The sequence below is a fragment of the Haliotis asinina genome, chromosome 10, assembly GCF_037392515.1.
Source record: "Haliotis asinina isolate JCU_RB_2024 chromosome 10, JCU_Hal_asi_v2, whole genome shotgun sequence".
Lineage (NCBI taxonomy): Eukaryota > Metazoa > Mollusca > Gastropoda > Lepetellida > Haliotidae > Haliotis > Haliotis asinina.
In genome coordinates, this window is record NC_090289.1 from 35,881,970 (window position 1) to 35,896,780 (window position 14,811).

General features: G+C 35.5%; 2 protein-coding genes across 2 annotated transcripts in view; one reads left to right on the top strand and one right to left on the bottom strand.

Annotated features, from left to right (window-relative positions):
- Positions 1-14,811, bottom strand: part of LOC137297648 (mannose-1-phosphate guanyltransferase alpha-A-like) — a 510,132-nt gene that overhangs the window by 343,540 nt on the left and 151,781 nt on the right. The gene's annotated exons all lie outside the window — the stretch shown is intronic.
- LOC137298675 (mutS protein homolog 4-like) overlaps positions 1-14,811 on the top strand; it is a 29,711-nt gene that overhangs the window by 14,579 nt on the left and 321 nt on the right. Inside the window, exons 16-24 of the mRNA XM_067830956.1 lie at positions 396-520; positions 1,229-1,323; positions 1,454-1,501; positions 2,242-2,409; positions 4,080-4,152; positions 4,622-4,686; positions 10,801-10,871; positions 12,943-13,046; positions 14,394-14,482. Of these exons, the coding sequence (XP_067687057.1) occupies positions 396-520; positions 1,229-1,323; positions 1,454-1,501; positions 2,242-2,409; positions 4,080-4,152; positions 4,622-4,686; positions 10,801-10,871; positions 12,943-13,046; positions 14,394-14,482 (838 nt within the window). The remainder of the gene's footprint in view (positions 1-395; positions 521-1,228; positions 1,324-1,453; positions 1,502-2,241; positions 2,410-4,079; positions 4,153-4,621; positions 4,687-10,800; positions 10,872-12,942; positions 13,047-14,393; positions 14,483-14,811) is intronic.

The following is a 14,811-nucleotide window of genomic DNA, read 5'->3' on the forward strand; positions in this document are numbered from 1 at the left end:
AATGGTAAATGTATAGTGAAAATGTATACCAGAGTTCACATTAACCCAGAAACATGCGTTTTTCGTTTTTCACACAAAAAAATAATCAAACCACACAAAAAATATTTTGTGCGTGTGTTTTGGATGCATAGATTCTGATCTACATAAATTTAAAAAGTACTTTTAAAAGTAACACATAGACAAACAATAAATTTTACCATGATTCCGGATTGTACTAAAAAATTTTCACGCAAAAGATTTTGACTACATATTTATAATTTTATTTCTGGATGCACGTGTACAAAACCTACCACGATCACTGCATACTTGCGTCATACTGAATCAACTATTAGTATCAGTTCTTGCATGATTTTTGTATACATGTCACCAAATGTTAATTTGTACATTTGTTACAGTGTTGTGTCTGATCTCCTGAGAGACATTCGAGAGCATATTGGCTGCCTGTACAAGCTGTCTGAATGTGTTTCAAACCTGGACATGATGCTTGCATTTGCCAGGGCCTGCAGTCTTTCCTCATATGGTGTGTTGTTGTTTAAGAATTTGTAACCCAATATCCAAATAAGTTAAGGATGGGGACACATTTTATGGATATAGGACTTCTTTATGCTGTGAAAGTGACATTTTGACATGGATTCTAATGTCACTTTTCAAGCAAGTGACAGTGACAATAGAATCTATGTAGAACATTGCCTATATATTATAGAGAAGTTGTATATCCATAAAATTTGTCCTCAGCCTTCATCTCCTCAACTTCTGGATTGCCATTCCTAGTAGACCTACTTTTGATCAGCATAAGTATAAAGACAATAATTTGCTACATTGTTATCATTTTTAGGATTAAAGGTACTTGGCTATATCTGTTTTGTATATGTCTTAAGACACCCTCTTAAATAAATAATGTATGATAGTATTAGGCATTTGAAGTTGATTAAAATGAAATTTGTTAATCATTTAAGGATGACCTTGACAATGCATGTTCCATTTATAATTTTCTGTCAGTATACTTTTGATTGCCTAGTATATGTGCAAAGGAGATGTATTTTTATTTTCATCGTTTTGCTGAAACAAATGGATGTAACTATAGGTTATCATTGTAATCGAAGCAGTCTAATGTGTGACCTTGGTTTGTGCAATTTGACAATATGATAGATACAAATGTTAAAAATACATACTTGTACATGATGTATCTGATATAACATTTCTGTCAGTGGTGTATCATCTTCTGCAGTGAGACCAGAATTTACAGACACATTAGCAATCAAACAGGGCCGTCATCCCATTCTAGAAAATATTGGAGTAGAAGCCCCTGTACCCAACAATACTGTAAGTATTTGCTTAGTGCATGGATTAAAAATGTTTTGGATTGGTATTCAAAGATTATGACAGTTTTGCTTTGTAATTGTAGCTTTTGTATGTACTGAAATAATGTAGTGCAAACGTTTTATATTTTCAGTATGCATCCGAGGACAGCAACTTTATTATCATCACAGGCCCAAACATGGTTTGTATAATAACATCTATCTGGTATCTTGCCAGTGTCATATTCTTTGTGAAGAGATTATGTGTCTGTCAAAAGTACTCTCACATTAAACTCATCATATCAGATTTTCTAGGGATAGATCTTTGAACATGTACCATAAATTATGAAGGTGAAAACATTAATTAGGAGATAAACAGCTGTGTTTTCGATGTTGTTCAATGCTATGTTTAGCCTCTCTAAATTGAAATGGCAGCCAATATGTTCGATTTAATATGAAAAATAATAATAATGCCTACATTTTGTAAACTGTAATTGTTCATGTAAATATTAAAGTATTTACTGAAAAATTTCTCTGGGAATAACTATTTAATTCCTTGATTACAGATTTCTATGAAAGAAGTCTGTTGATGTATGTATAATCACTGGCTTGCTACAATGCTCATTAACATGAGAAAGTACCCTGCATTTAATGAAATTGTGTGAATGGAGTTAGTTCACAGTTAATTATGTTTGAAGTGGGTTGACGTTTACAGTCAGATAATTTTCATGCTGGATAGTTGGATATGTGGAACTCCAAAGTGAGTTTCAGACAATCAGGAATTTAACAAATCCAATGAAGTATACGTACTATATATGGAAGAAATTAGCAAGGATTAGAAGATGTGTTTGAGACACCAACGAATCAAAACCTTAAGTAATTATTAACTATATATGCAAACTGAAAATGATTTGGCTGCTGAAGAAGGTATTACGTATTCCAGAGTGGAAAGTCGACCTACCTACGTCAAGTAGCTCTTCTGCAGATCATGGCACAGATTGGGTCCTTTGTTCCAGCACAGTATGCATCCTTCCGGATTGCCAGTCAGATCTTCTCACGTATTGGTAGTGATGATGACATGGAAACAAACTCATCAACATTTATGTTGGAGGTTTGTTTGTCAAACTTTGATAAAATTGGTCTGGCTGTAAGCAGTTTCTGTTCTGTTGACTTGTATTTTACTGTTAATGATACCAATAAACTAAAAGAGGATTTATGAATAATAATAATAATAGGGGCATATGTAATGCGCTGAATTCCACGCCATGGAGGGGCATGCTCAAAGTGCTACAATCTGATTATTATTACCCTTGATAACCTAAGCTGCCTGTGTGGTGCTAGAAGGTTAAAAGTCACATGATTTATCTCACCGGGTACCCATTTCTGCCGGGCGAACATAAGCAATTTTGAACAAACTCACTTGCCTAAGGCGAGACCACATGTATTATGTGCTTGGTTGTAGGGCAGGACTGAAATCCTAGAAACTTTCAGGAGTTAAGCTGCGGGTCATCCACCCGAACACTGTCTGTGCTCATCGTTGCTTAACTTTATCTGATTGTGATCTGGGCCTAGATCTGTCTCTCTTAGTGCTAAGGTAGTCGTAAGTGCCATACATTAACATTAACTTTCGTCTGTCTTAGCCCTAAGAGAGCTTCGAAAATCTGGACCCTGAGCTGAATTGGATGTTATCATTTAGTCTAAATGTCATTGAATTTGAGACTTGTCTACACCTGCACAGAGGCTAACATTCAGCTCCAAATCTGCTTCAAATGCCAGTAAAAAGTCCCAATCTGGAAAAAAACCCCTATGTTTTGATATATATACAAGGTCTGGTAATGTTATGGCTTTGTTATAACGTGGACCCATGAAGGTCCCGGGGTAGAATAGGCCTTCAGCAACCCATGCTTGCCATAAAAGGTGACTATGCTTGTCGTAAGAGGCGACTAACGGGATCGGGTGGTCAGACTAGCTGACTTGGTTGACACATGTCATTGGTTCCCAACTGCGCAGATAGATGTACATGTTGTTGATCACTGGATTGTCTTGTCCAGACTCGATTATTTACAGACCATCGCCATATAACTGGAATATTGCTAAGTGCAATAAAACTAAACTCACTCACTCACTCACTCACTGTTATAACATGCATTTCACTGTTAACAGGACCAATTAAGGAAGAGATGATAGTTTGCTTTGTAAAATGTAACACAGAATGCAGTGTTATCCGTAGCATTAATGTTATGAAAATATTGGAGGAATGGTGGTGAAAGAAGCCTAGTCTTACATGGTTGTGAAATATATCACACAGTGATGTAAAAGGTTAAGTAGATTATGACAATATATCTAGGGGTATAGTTTCTCACTGCAATCTTTCATTTACATTTTACTTCACAAGGGGTATGTGGTGGTATGTGTGGGACAGAAACACTACTTGTGTATGGGTAATGTCTTTTGAGCAACAAATTAACTTTCTTAGACAAATGAAAAAATCACTCTGTAAGTCATGTTTAATGTTGGTGAGCTATTTAAGACCAAATACATGCTAAATCCATTGATATATTTTATGACAGTGACAAGGTCAGTCAGAGAGAAAACTGGTTTCTTTATTATAGGGTCTTTTAATGAGTTCTTTTCTGAGATAATTAGTGCTGTCTATCCAATAAAAGTAGAAGTAATTTTTTTTAATGATGGCTTATGGTTTTAGTTAATTGTTTCGTAAATTAGTTTGTCAGTAATTGGCACAGCTGTCTCACTGAGGCATGTGTAAAATGCTTGCTTCAGATGAAGGAGATCAACTACATCTGCCAGAATTCCTGCAATGACAGTCTTATCATCATTGATGAACTTGGAAGAGGTGAGACATTAAGAATATTTATACCATTGATCCTCTGTTTGTTAACAAAACACTGCCTTCTTAGTTCATTTAAGCACACCAACATGAGCAAGCAATGGTTATTGATAAATACATTCAATTGTCCATATGATTTTTTGTACATGTCTGTTTGTTTTGTGATAAAAACATTCTTCAACTGTCTATAGCATATGTCACAAATTAGATTTAAAATTTGCCCATTAAAGTTGCAAGGTATTAACATTGTATGTAATATGTAATGTGTGAGCTTTGCAATTGTGACTTGTACACATATTTCCCTCATAGGATAAACTGAACAGTCATTCCAAACACTAAAAAGATTGTTGCATGAAAAAAAATTTGGACAACATGCATATTATCCAAGTTTTACTTGGCACTGTGATTAATTGCTGTAATGTTCTCCATTATATTCACACAAAGTATAGAGTTTTAACAATTTTGTTTCCTATAGGCACCAGTGCTGAAGAGGGTGTTGGAATCTGCCATGCTATTTGTGAATATCTGCTCAAGCTCAAGGTAGGTTAAAAACATTATGCTCTTATTTTGTATGAATGTGTAAAATGAAATGGATAGTTACTGACAGGTCTGCAGCATACATATTGATATGAGATTCATGTGCTGGTATTTCATTGATACTTTCTACTGTTAGTAAGATGATAGTCACTAAAGGTCATGTAAGATTTTGAGCTGTTATGGTAAATAAACAAGTGTTAACAATGGAAATAATTTATCTATGAATTGAGCAGCCATCCCAGATGTATTCTCACCTAGGTTATGGAAGTCAATTTTCACCAGCAGACTGTTTTTCAGAGGTAGAATATCATAACAGACCATCAAGAATCTAATGAGCTCTGCAGGTTCTGAGTTTGACGACCATACACTTGACCTATCCTGAAGCATTTACATGTCTTCAGTGATCAGTTATGTAGATCAGAATCTATGCATCCAATTTTTGTGTGGTTTTATTGTTTTTTTTGCATGAAAAATGCAGGTTTCTGTGTTAATGCGGACACTGTGTCTTGCCATTCATGCAGCTACAAGGTCCTAGACTACATGCTACATGCCATACTGCAGTTTTGATGCAGAACTTCTTACATAACATCAGTGTTGATGTCATGGACTGACGTTCCCATTCCACACTCTTGAACCTGGTCAAGCACATTTTAAGAGCAGGGAAGTGTACAACAATAGATGAATCAGTTCCAAACCATGGTCTGGCATTGTCTTGCAGTTCAAAGAAAACGTTATGTTGATAACCATTGCAAATGGTCCAACTACAGGATGCATTATTTTAACAGCATAAGCTAGTCTGACTTGTCAAATGTCTCTTGGTTGGTTTGTCATGTGAGATACCAAACTGAGAACGACTTTGCCAATAATGTGTTCTGCCGTCTGTGAATTGGAGGCAAAACTTTGAGTTGTTTGTAAACATGGTGTAATGCCATTGGATCACAGCCCATCCTTCATGTTGCACCTCCCCTCCCCACAATATTTGCCCCTATGGTAGGCAGAGAGATGGTATTTGATTGAAGATGTTGACAATTGTCTTCCTGTACAGAAATCTTCATTGATAGCAGGAGCAGATTAGAAATGAGATAATCTTGTCAAGGTGTCTGTCTCGGGCTGGACACACCCAGGTTTCACTACAACTCCAGGCACTTGATGATAGTTGTCCCACAGTGGAGAAATTACACTGTTTTATATGCCTTACATTTGTACAATTAGGATTATGTATGTCCCTTCCTCTATCATACCAACAACTGGCCATTTCATCTGTTCATTGCTTATGTTCGGTGCATAAGTTATTGTGAGTTCCTCTATAGGTATACTCACTTTCCACATGAAACACATGCCATTCACACTTGATGTGAAATTTCACATTCAGAGATGCAACTCCGTGCTACGGAAAATGTAACCTCGTAGTAATCTCAGTATAGTCAGTTAACTTGTGCTGTAACCTTTTGATGGTGATGTTTGTAGTTGTAATTTTTCTTGCCATGTTAAACTGGGGCACTCATACCTTCTACTATCAACTTCTCAAGTATAAGTATCAGGCCCCTTATTTACATACCCCAAATCTTAATTAAATCGTGTATGGTGAAATCTGGATGTGTCAGTACACCCTGGGTACTTTCACAAAACAGAAAGACACAGGATGTTAAGAGTAATTATGTATATAACATCGAACATTAATCTTAGAGCTGAGAAACATGTCAGCAAAAGGTTGATAAAGTTAAAAGAAATCCATTGTCAAGTAGCTGATAGTTGATTCCTTCATCTCTGTTTTGTGAGCTGTGCTGTTACAGAGCGCTCTGTCCAACTGGGAATGCTTTATAAACCAGACTGAACTTAAGTAATCCTTCTTTATTGTCATATTGAAAAAGCTATGTATCCCAGACTGTCATTATTTTGTATTTCAGACCAAAGTGTTGGCCTGAAAATGTAGTGACACGTAAAAGCGTTGCTTTATAATCCAGACTTAGCAAGAAGTCCACTTGGCCAAGAAACTTAGAATAAACAACCTGTTGATTGGTTTTGGTATTTGGCGTTTTCAGAGTTCGCTTTCCAACAATCATTGATGGCTATAATTTAGCAAGCCAATCAGAAGGCTTGGATCACCTCACACATATTCAGTGACTGGCTAGATCAACAGACAGATGGGGAAAAGAAAGATTTGTACCCTTTTGTTTATTGACAATAATCTGTCCCACCCTCAAGGCATAGTGCTCAGTTGTGTTACAGTAAAATATCTTACAGCCAACACAACATCAGTTCTCCATCCTCTTGACCAGGGAATAATTCGTGCCTTCAGGCACTGATATGGCAAATTTCTAAGTAACAAGGACTGCTGTCTAATGCAGACTTTTTGGTCGGTCCCAAGTCTGGATCCGAATTAGACTGAGGGCACTGTAGTTTTGAAAATTGCTTAGTTAAGCAATGAATAGGAAAAAATAACCCAGGCTGTTTCAGATCAATGAGATGAATTTACAGTAATGTAAAAGTGTGCTTCTGATTTTTTAACATATTTCAAAAGTTGAGTTGTACTTTTACTTTACACTTTGTAGTAGCGAAAAGTGTCTATGACTCATAGAGGTGGGACTTAATATTATCACTCCTAACCCACTCAAATATAGCAGTTTCTTCCCACCACTGATGACACTTAACTGACATGGAATGCGGCTTACTGTGGACCTATTTTGATTTCTTCCCTGTTGGATGTCATTGTGTGTACTTTATGAATCACCAGGCACACCGTAACTAATTGAATGAAGAAGTCTGAGAGTCTCTTTGAAAAAAAAATGCTTTCAGCTATAGTATTGAGAATTAGTCACTCACTGGTTATAACTGATAAGTTCAAAGTCATCAGCCATCATTGAAATTGGTTACTGCTGCATCCTGTATCTTCAGAAGTTACCAAAGGGTCTATTTTCCCTTCCATTTTGAAAGCAGTTCATAGTAAGAAAATGCTTGTAGTATGTGAAATCATTTTGAAAAATGTTGATTTTTATACAATCAATAAATATGACCCAGAGTACTATGTTTATCCAATCAATAAATATGACCCAGAGTACAGAGTACATGATCATTCAAACTGTCAACGTGCACAGATCAACCTACTCGTTTATGTGACTGGTCTAGAGAATGCTTTCAGCCACTAAATAATGTTGTTCTTTTCTGCTTTTCTGATTCAGATGGCAGTGACACTAAATGAATTAACAGTGACCACCAAGTCATGGTTTCATAAAATTTGTATTTGCACATGTTTAAATTTACCTCACTACAAGTAATTCAGTAACTGCTAGCATTTTCTTTTAACACCACATCTCAATTTTGTATTTTTAATACAGGGCTGGCTACTTGTTAACAGGGCTGGCAACATTTTTTAGTCATCAGCCCTGTGAATTTCCTGGCTTTTTGTAGGAGTTTCATGCTCTGATATACTGTAGGGAAAATGTATGCCAACACAAATATAAAGTGTAGCATGGTCTGTTGTGTGCGCATTGTCTTTGAGAAACATGCTGCTTTTCAATTGTACAGCATATTTTTTAACATATGTGTAGAGGGAGCAGTGTTTGACACGAACAAATATACAGTTCAATGGAAATGTTTCTGTACTTGCTATTTCTCTAGTAACAGGTGTCACAATGATTTGTGAACATTAAATAGGATCTTTTGAATGAATGTTGGCTTTTGGGTCATCTTCACACACCCTGTTTCCGGACATAGCGCACTTGACAGAGTGACACAGAGTCTACTGGACACACTCACTTTTAGAAGATACAGGGGATGATTCCCTCCTATTCAATCCCTATCCATGTATTTCTGCATCAGACTTTGATAATCTTAAAACAACTTCAACATGTTTGAGAGTTAATTTTGAAACAATGGCACAATTGTATTAAGGATATTGTGTCCTTAACATTAACGAAAAGGGTGAACAAGTTTTTCACTGCCTATTCATAATTTTGTTTAACAGGGGGTTCACTGTTTTAATCTAATGAATTCCTCTTTTGGGGAATTTTAGACTTGTATTGGCAATTGTTTGTTTGTCTCGCCTGTCCCTGTTAATAGCACGGGGAATGTGGAGCATATGAGACATATTGGCCACATGAATGACATGTTTGAGAAGATTTTTTGCACTCCTATGACAGTCGTTGACAAGAATGTAAATAATTCAGTAGAGTGCACAGAAATGACTCACTTTTAACTGCACTTGCCTGAATAATGACAACATATATAGGCAAACTGATGAAAGTGTGAAATTTGTACTTGCGCAAAAGAAACTTTCAACACAGGCAACACAGGCTGAGTTAGTGACCACATGGTATTTTAGCTTAGAGTATTTTACATCAGATATATTTCCACTATTTACTACTCTCACTGCTCTTAAGCATGACAGTTGAAGGATACTATCCATTTCTATTTATAAGGAATTCATGAAATTTAAGACAACAGCTGACATTTCCCTGTGTTTGATATTGATGTATGTTTTGTAATAAATGTCTTCATAATTCAATGTATGAACACCCTGTGGGCAATGACGCACCAGTTGGAGCCAAACAAATTCATTAATGTATCACTTAAATGCATGAACATGTACAAAAAACATTTTCTGTTTCATATATACATAAAAACAATATGTGGTGTGAGGATGTTCAAGCTTTTTTCAAGTGAACTTTGTGTACATTAGCTCATGTATGTGACTGACATGTAGAATGGATATTGATGGAACTGTGAATGTGATGCCTTTCATCATATGAATCAGTATGGAAAACATACAGGGATTTATAGTGACATATTTTGTGATAGCATTACAGAGTATGCAGTATGTGTGGGAAAAGCTTATGTCCTCTGACCACTGCAACCCAATATCTTGGTGACACAGGTTACTGTTCTTTAAAATCGGGGTCGTATGAAATTTACAATGCACTTAGTTGAGTACAGAATTTTTAAAATCGTCACTCTTGAAATACACATAGGATGTAGTTATGAAGTAGTCTTTGTCAACAGTAAGATCCTAATTTGTATGTGATTGGTTATTGACCAGTTTATTCCATGAGTCCTTGCATCATATTGAATTTACAAAAATGTGACAGTATGTTGAATTTCTTAAAAATGCACACATTCTTATACGGTTTAGTAAAATTAATCACACATGCCTTTCCTGTTTTTTTATCTGTGACCTCACCAGTTTATAAGAAGCTGTAGTGAAGGAATAATGTCTTCTATTTGGAAATATGTTTAAGAATCTTACATCAACTGGCAATGATTCCTGGACAGCTAACGGCTCTGAACCAATGGGTGTTTGTTTTTTGGGACATGCACATTTCAAATACATCTAAAATATCTATGCTTGCAAATAGACTTTAAACAGTGATGCCACTGAGGTTCAGTTGTTCTCAACTGGACATTATTACTCAACAATCAACTGTCATTCATGCTCTAATATTTGGAGGTGATGTCCAAACACATTATTTGAACATGGATTACACAATGCTCTCTTAATCACATCAACAATGCCATAGGCATGTCAAGTCATTACAGCTGATTTAATACATAGTTTCCTGAACTAAGTCTATTATCTTGAAACATTTGTGTTGTTTTGGTGTGTTATGTTTACATACAGCATGCCATGTTGATAGATTTTATGACCTTTCAATAGTACAAATATATAATAAGAGATTTTGAGGTTCATATTACAAATTGCATGTGCCTTGTATACATGTATATATGGCAGTGAAGTTGGATTCATCTTTTCTGCAAATGCCCCACATATACCCACAGGAAGGAAGGTGGAGATATGTGGCATGACAAGATGCCCAAGCGTTTTGTCTCCAAACTCTTCTTTGTGTTTCCAAGTTGATTAGAAACTATATCTAACTTTAAACATTTCATTTGTGCAAACTTAACACATTCCATTTATCAGACCAACAAATAGTATTGAAACAAATATTCCCAAATTTCAGACACATCATGCATGCTATTAAAATTATTTGAACTGTTGTTTTTCAGCATGCCTACATGTATATTCATAACAATATATTAAGGTGACAATAAACTCTACTTCTGATATAGGTAAGGAATATTTGACTAGTTTGTATGCTTTAAAACTACTACCCTCTGTTTCAGGCATATACATTCTTTGTGACACATTTCATGGAGCTGACAAATATGGATAGTCTATATCCAAATGTGGAGAAGTAAGTAAAAAAATATTAGTTGGACAAATCCATAATTGCTCTGAACAAAAATCTATCTCACTCTTTGTGGCTCACTAGAACTTTCAGTATCAAGTGAGCTTATGGCATACTTTGTTGTTCACAGTCCATCCTTCCATCATTTACACTTTCAATATCTCCTTTGGGCATTTAAAGCTTGTGAACTTTGCAAGGATGATATTTCCCATTGTGTCCCTGAACAAATAATTCTGTTCCTATTTTTCATATTTGAAAGTCACTGTTGCTCATTACTATTTGTTTTCTGTATATATCATTGTGATATTTTATAGAATGTTCATAGACATGACTGCTAAGATTGCTTTTTTTGTCAGTCACGACACAGGTAATTTACTCCATATGACAGAAACTATGATGATGTTACTTAGAAAGAAGACAGTATAAATCAGACGTTTCTAAATATATTTGTATGTTTACAGTATATAAAGCCACACACAGACCCTACCATATTCCCTCTTTAAATTAAATTTTCAACTTAATAAAAACAGTGTAACATATTTTCTCGATATGAGCCTTTCTCCCAAGAAATGAGATCCTTAGAGTGTTTCAGTAATTGACAACTACTTCACCAAATTCTCCTGAAATTCTCAAATATTGACCCAAAGGAAAAGGTAATCTGTGGTCTCATGGATGATGCTTGCTATTTACAGACTGGTCATTTCAGGTTCTGTAACAGAATGGTCCCATGTTTGTCCAGAGTTTGGAATATTGACTAACATGATGGCAACGGCACAATGGTCACTGTCTGTCAACATGGCACAGTCTTGATGAAAACGAAATTCCATCAGCCATGTTAACACTACAATGTTTTGTAAACTTTTTGTGTTGTTTTAATCAAATGTCAGTTGATGTCAGTTGTTGTTGTCAGTTTTTATTTTTTTGATGGAGTTGTTTAGAACACTTCTGTAACAGTGAATATGTACTTATTTTGCAGAGTGAGCATGCCCATAAGTTTAACCAAGGTTTGAGAGAATGAGATCTTTTTATTCAATATGATTGTTGAACATTTGATGGCTCTTTTTAAGAAGTAGCCCACAACAAAATGTTCATGTAGTTGATACCAGGATTTCTTCTGAACAGCTTCTTGGATGCATTAGTAAAGTATTTTGAAAAAGTATTCTTAGGTCTCACCTAATATTTTATGAAAAGGGTGTTAAATTCTTCAAATGTAAGGAAATTCCAGCCTCATTTTCAAGAGCAAGATTAAATCTTTCACACTTTTCATGGAGGGATTATATGGAATTAAAAAGAATTGAAACAGAGATTTATGCTAATACTTGCTAAATGACAAAACAAGAATAGAAGTATTATGTGCTGAAAGTGTCTAACCGTGTGACAGTGAAGGCAGACCTGAGAGGAACTCCTTGTATTTTTCAATGAAAAATGCAAAAAGTTACTGTGTGGACTAGTTAAAATGTTACGTTAATAAAAACATAAGTAACTTTTGGGGAATATAAAAGGGACTTTGATAGAAGATTGTCTTTTATTTTTAGTCAGTTTTTGATCTAATATACAGTGCTTTGACATGCAGTTAACATTCGGTTGTCTGCCGGCCTTTAAAACTCCTTCATTACAGTTACTGATGGGAATGTCTATTGGGTATATGTAATTAAAATTAACATCCATATTTGAACCTTTTTGTGAATGATACATTCAGGAGTGGGAAGGTTTGATATATTTTGCCTGTTTTACTTTCTAAACATATTTGAAATATTTTGTACATAACATGATGTGTATCTGTAACAAGAATTTGGTGACATTAATTACTTTGTTATTTCTTGGCCTTGTGCCTGTTTTATTTGAGGCCAGTGCTCACTGTAGCAAATAGTACTTATGCTTCACTTCACCAGTGTTTCTTTAAACAAAGGACCTTACACTTGAGAAGCAATCTGGTAATCATTTGCAACAGTGGATGTGCAAACCAAGATTTGAGTTACATTCTACATTCAAGTGGAATTAGTATTGCCATGTGTGGTCTAAAACACTGCATATAATGGCAACATTTATCATCGATTATAATTATTACTTCTTATAGCTATTTCTTCGAGGTTCAGCGTGTATTCAGCACAGAGGGTAACTGTGAGAAGATAAACTACACCCATGTGCTTTCAAGAGGGAAAACACACGAGAAACATTATGGTATGTTCTTTTGGGTGAATTGTTTCTTAACACAAACTGGTCAGGGGCAGCTACATGAATGCCATTACAAACGTTCATAGAGCACAGACTGTATAACTAAGACTATCCCAGAAAATTCCAAAAGTCTTTTGACCTATATTTACTTACATTAATCAAACTGTTTTAGTTTGGGTGTACTTGCTTTTTGTTCGTGATTATCTTTTAATGTACTGGTTGTGTTTAGTGTGTTAATTTGCTTGTAAACTGAACCATTGAACCGATCAATCAGTTATTATTTGAAAGAAATCCAAAATGCTCACAACACTCTTTGTAATGTTATGTTGGTATGCAGTATGAATAGAATGTGTCAGTTTCTGTTGAGTCAGTTTATATTTGATATCACATGTCTTCATGCAGAATTTTCCAGGTGTGTTAGTTTATCTGCTTTTATTCCAGTCTTGGTATGCCCATTTTTCCCCAAAGCTACTTAAGTGTACAGTGCTAAAAATTGTCAAGACAGTAATCTGAAATAGGGGAAATAGATTTGTCTTACGATAACCTATTAATTGCAGTGGACTTTTTCACTGATGAACTGCAAAAATGACAACACAATCAACTAGAAACATGAAGACAATGAATATCATTCATATACACATTGCAGATTATATTTGGGTAGCAAGGATAGTCAGTTGCCATGGTAACCTTCTGTCCAAGATTGTCACTCTTCCTACATTATTTCTTTAAAAGAATTATGATTTTCAGGTATTATATTAGTGTTAGGTTTCTATCAGATCTCTACACCTGAGGTTTTGTTTTAGATAGTACGCCAGTGCTCAGATATTATTGCTAATGTGCAGACAAAGCTTCTATTATTGACATGTTGACATAACTGCTAAGAAATATCCAGCTAAAACTCTTGGCATATCTTGATTATGTTTGACATGCTGCAAATCTCTGTCCCACTTGAGAATTGTCTGAGGAGTATCCGCCATCCTCTGCATGTCGAAGGTATGTGACAAGGCTTCTATTCTTGTCTCTGAGAACGCAACACAGCCAACTATTTCTTTTTGCAGTGCTTCAAATAACTATTGTTCCTGATGCTGATTTTGCAACAAATGTATTTCCTTGTGTCAATGTACAGTCACATCCAAACTGGAAAGTAGTTTTTCTACCAAAGTCTAGTCATTTTCATTATGTATATACCTTCAGTTGACTGAATACTTGTAGGAAAATACATGTTGAAATTTAACATTTATGTTTTGTTCATATTTACTGTGTCTGCATTGGATTTTGACTTGCTTATGAGCCTGCCCTAACAGCTTGCATGGAAGAAGTTTAGGTAAACTGTTACATGATGTTTCCGTTCAGGCCTTCAGCTTGCAGAGGTGTCCACAATGCCAAGAACAGTGATAGCCGAAGCAAAAACACTGGCTAAACAACTTGAGGAACAGCAGAGGGTAATTTGGTGTAGGAAGTACTGTCTGTCCATGCTCAGACCTGTTCGTGTTACTGGTAATAATGACATGGAATTGACAGATGTTAATTCAGATTTATTTACTGTGTGGTAAGGAGAGGTTGAGTGACGTTGATTTTCTTTTTTCATTAGCCCTGTCAAGTACACAGAGACAGTACAGTGTATTAACATTTTGGCTTCACATATTTGGGGCTCAAACTCAAGAAATTGTACTGTCTGGGGAGATGTTTCTATCTTCCAAACCATGGAGGCAGAGTTATTCTTTGTCAAACTGAATGCTAAATCCATTTATAATGCAGCTGATATACATAA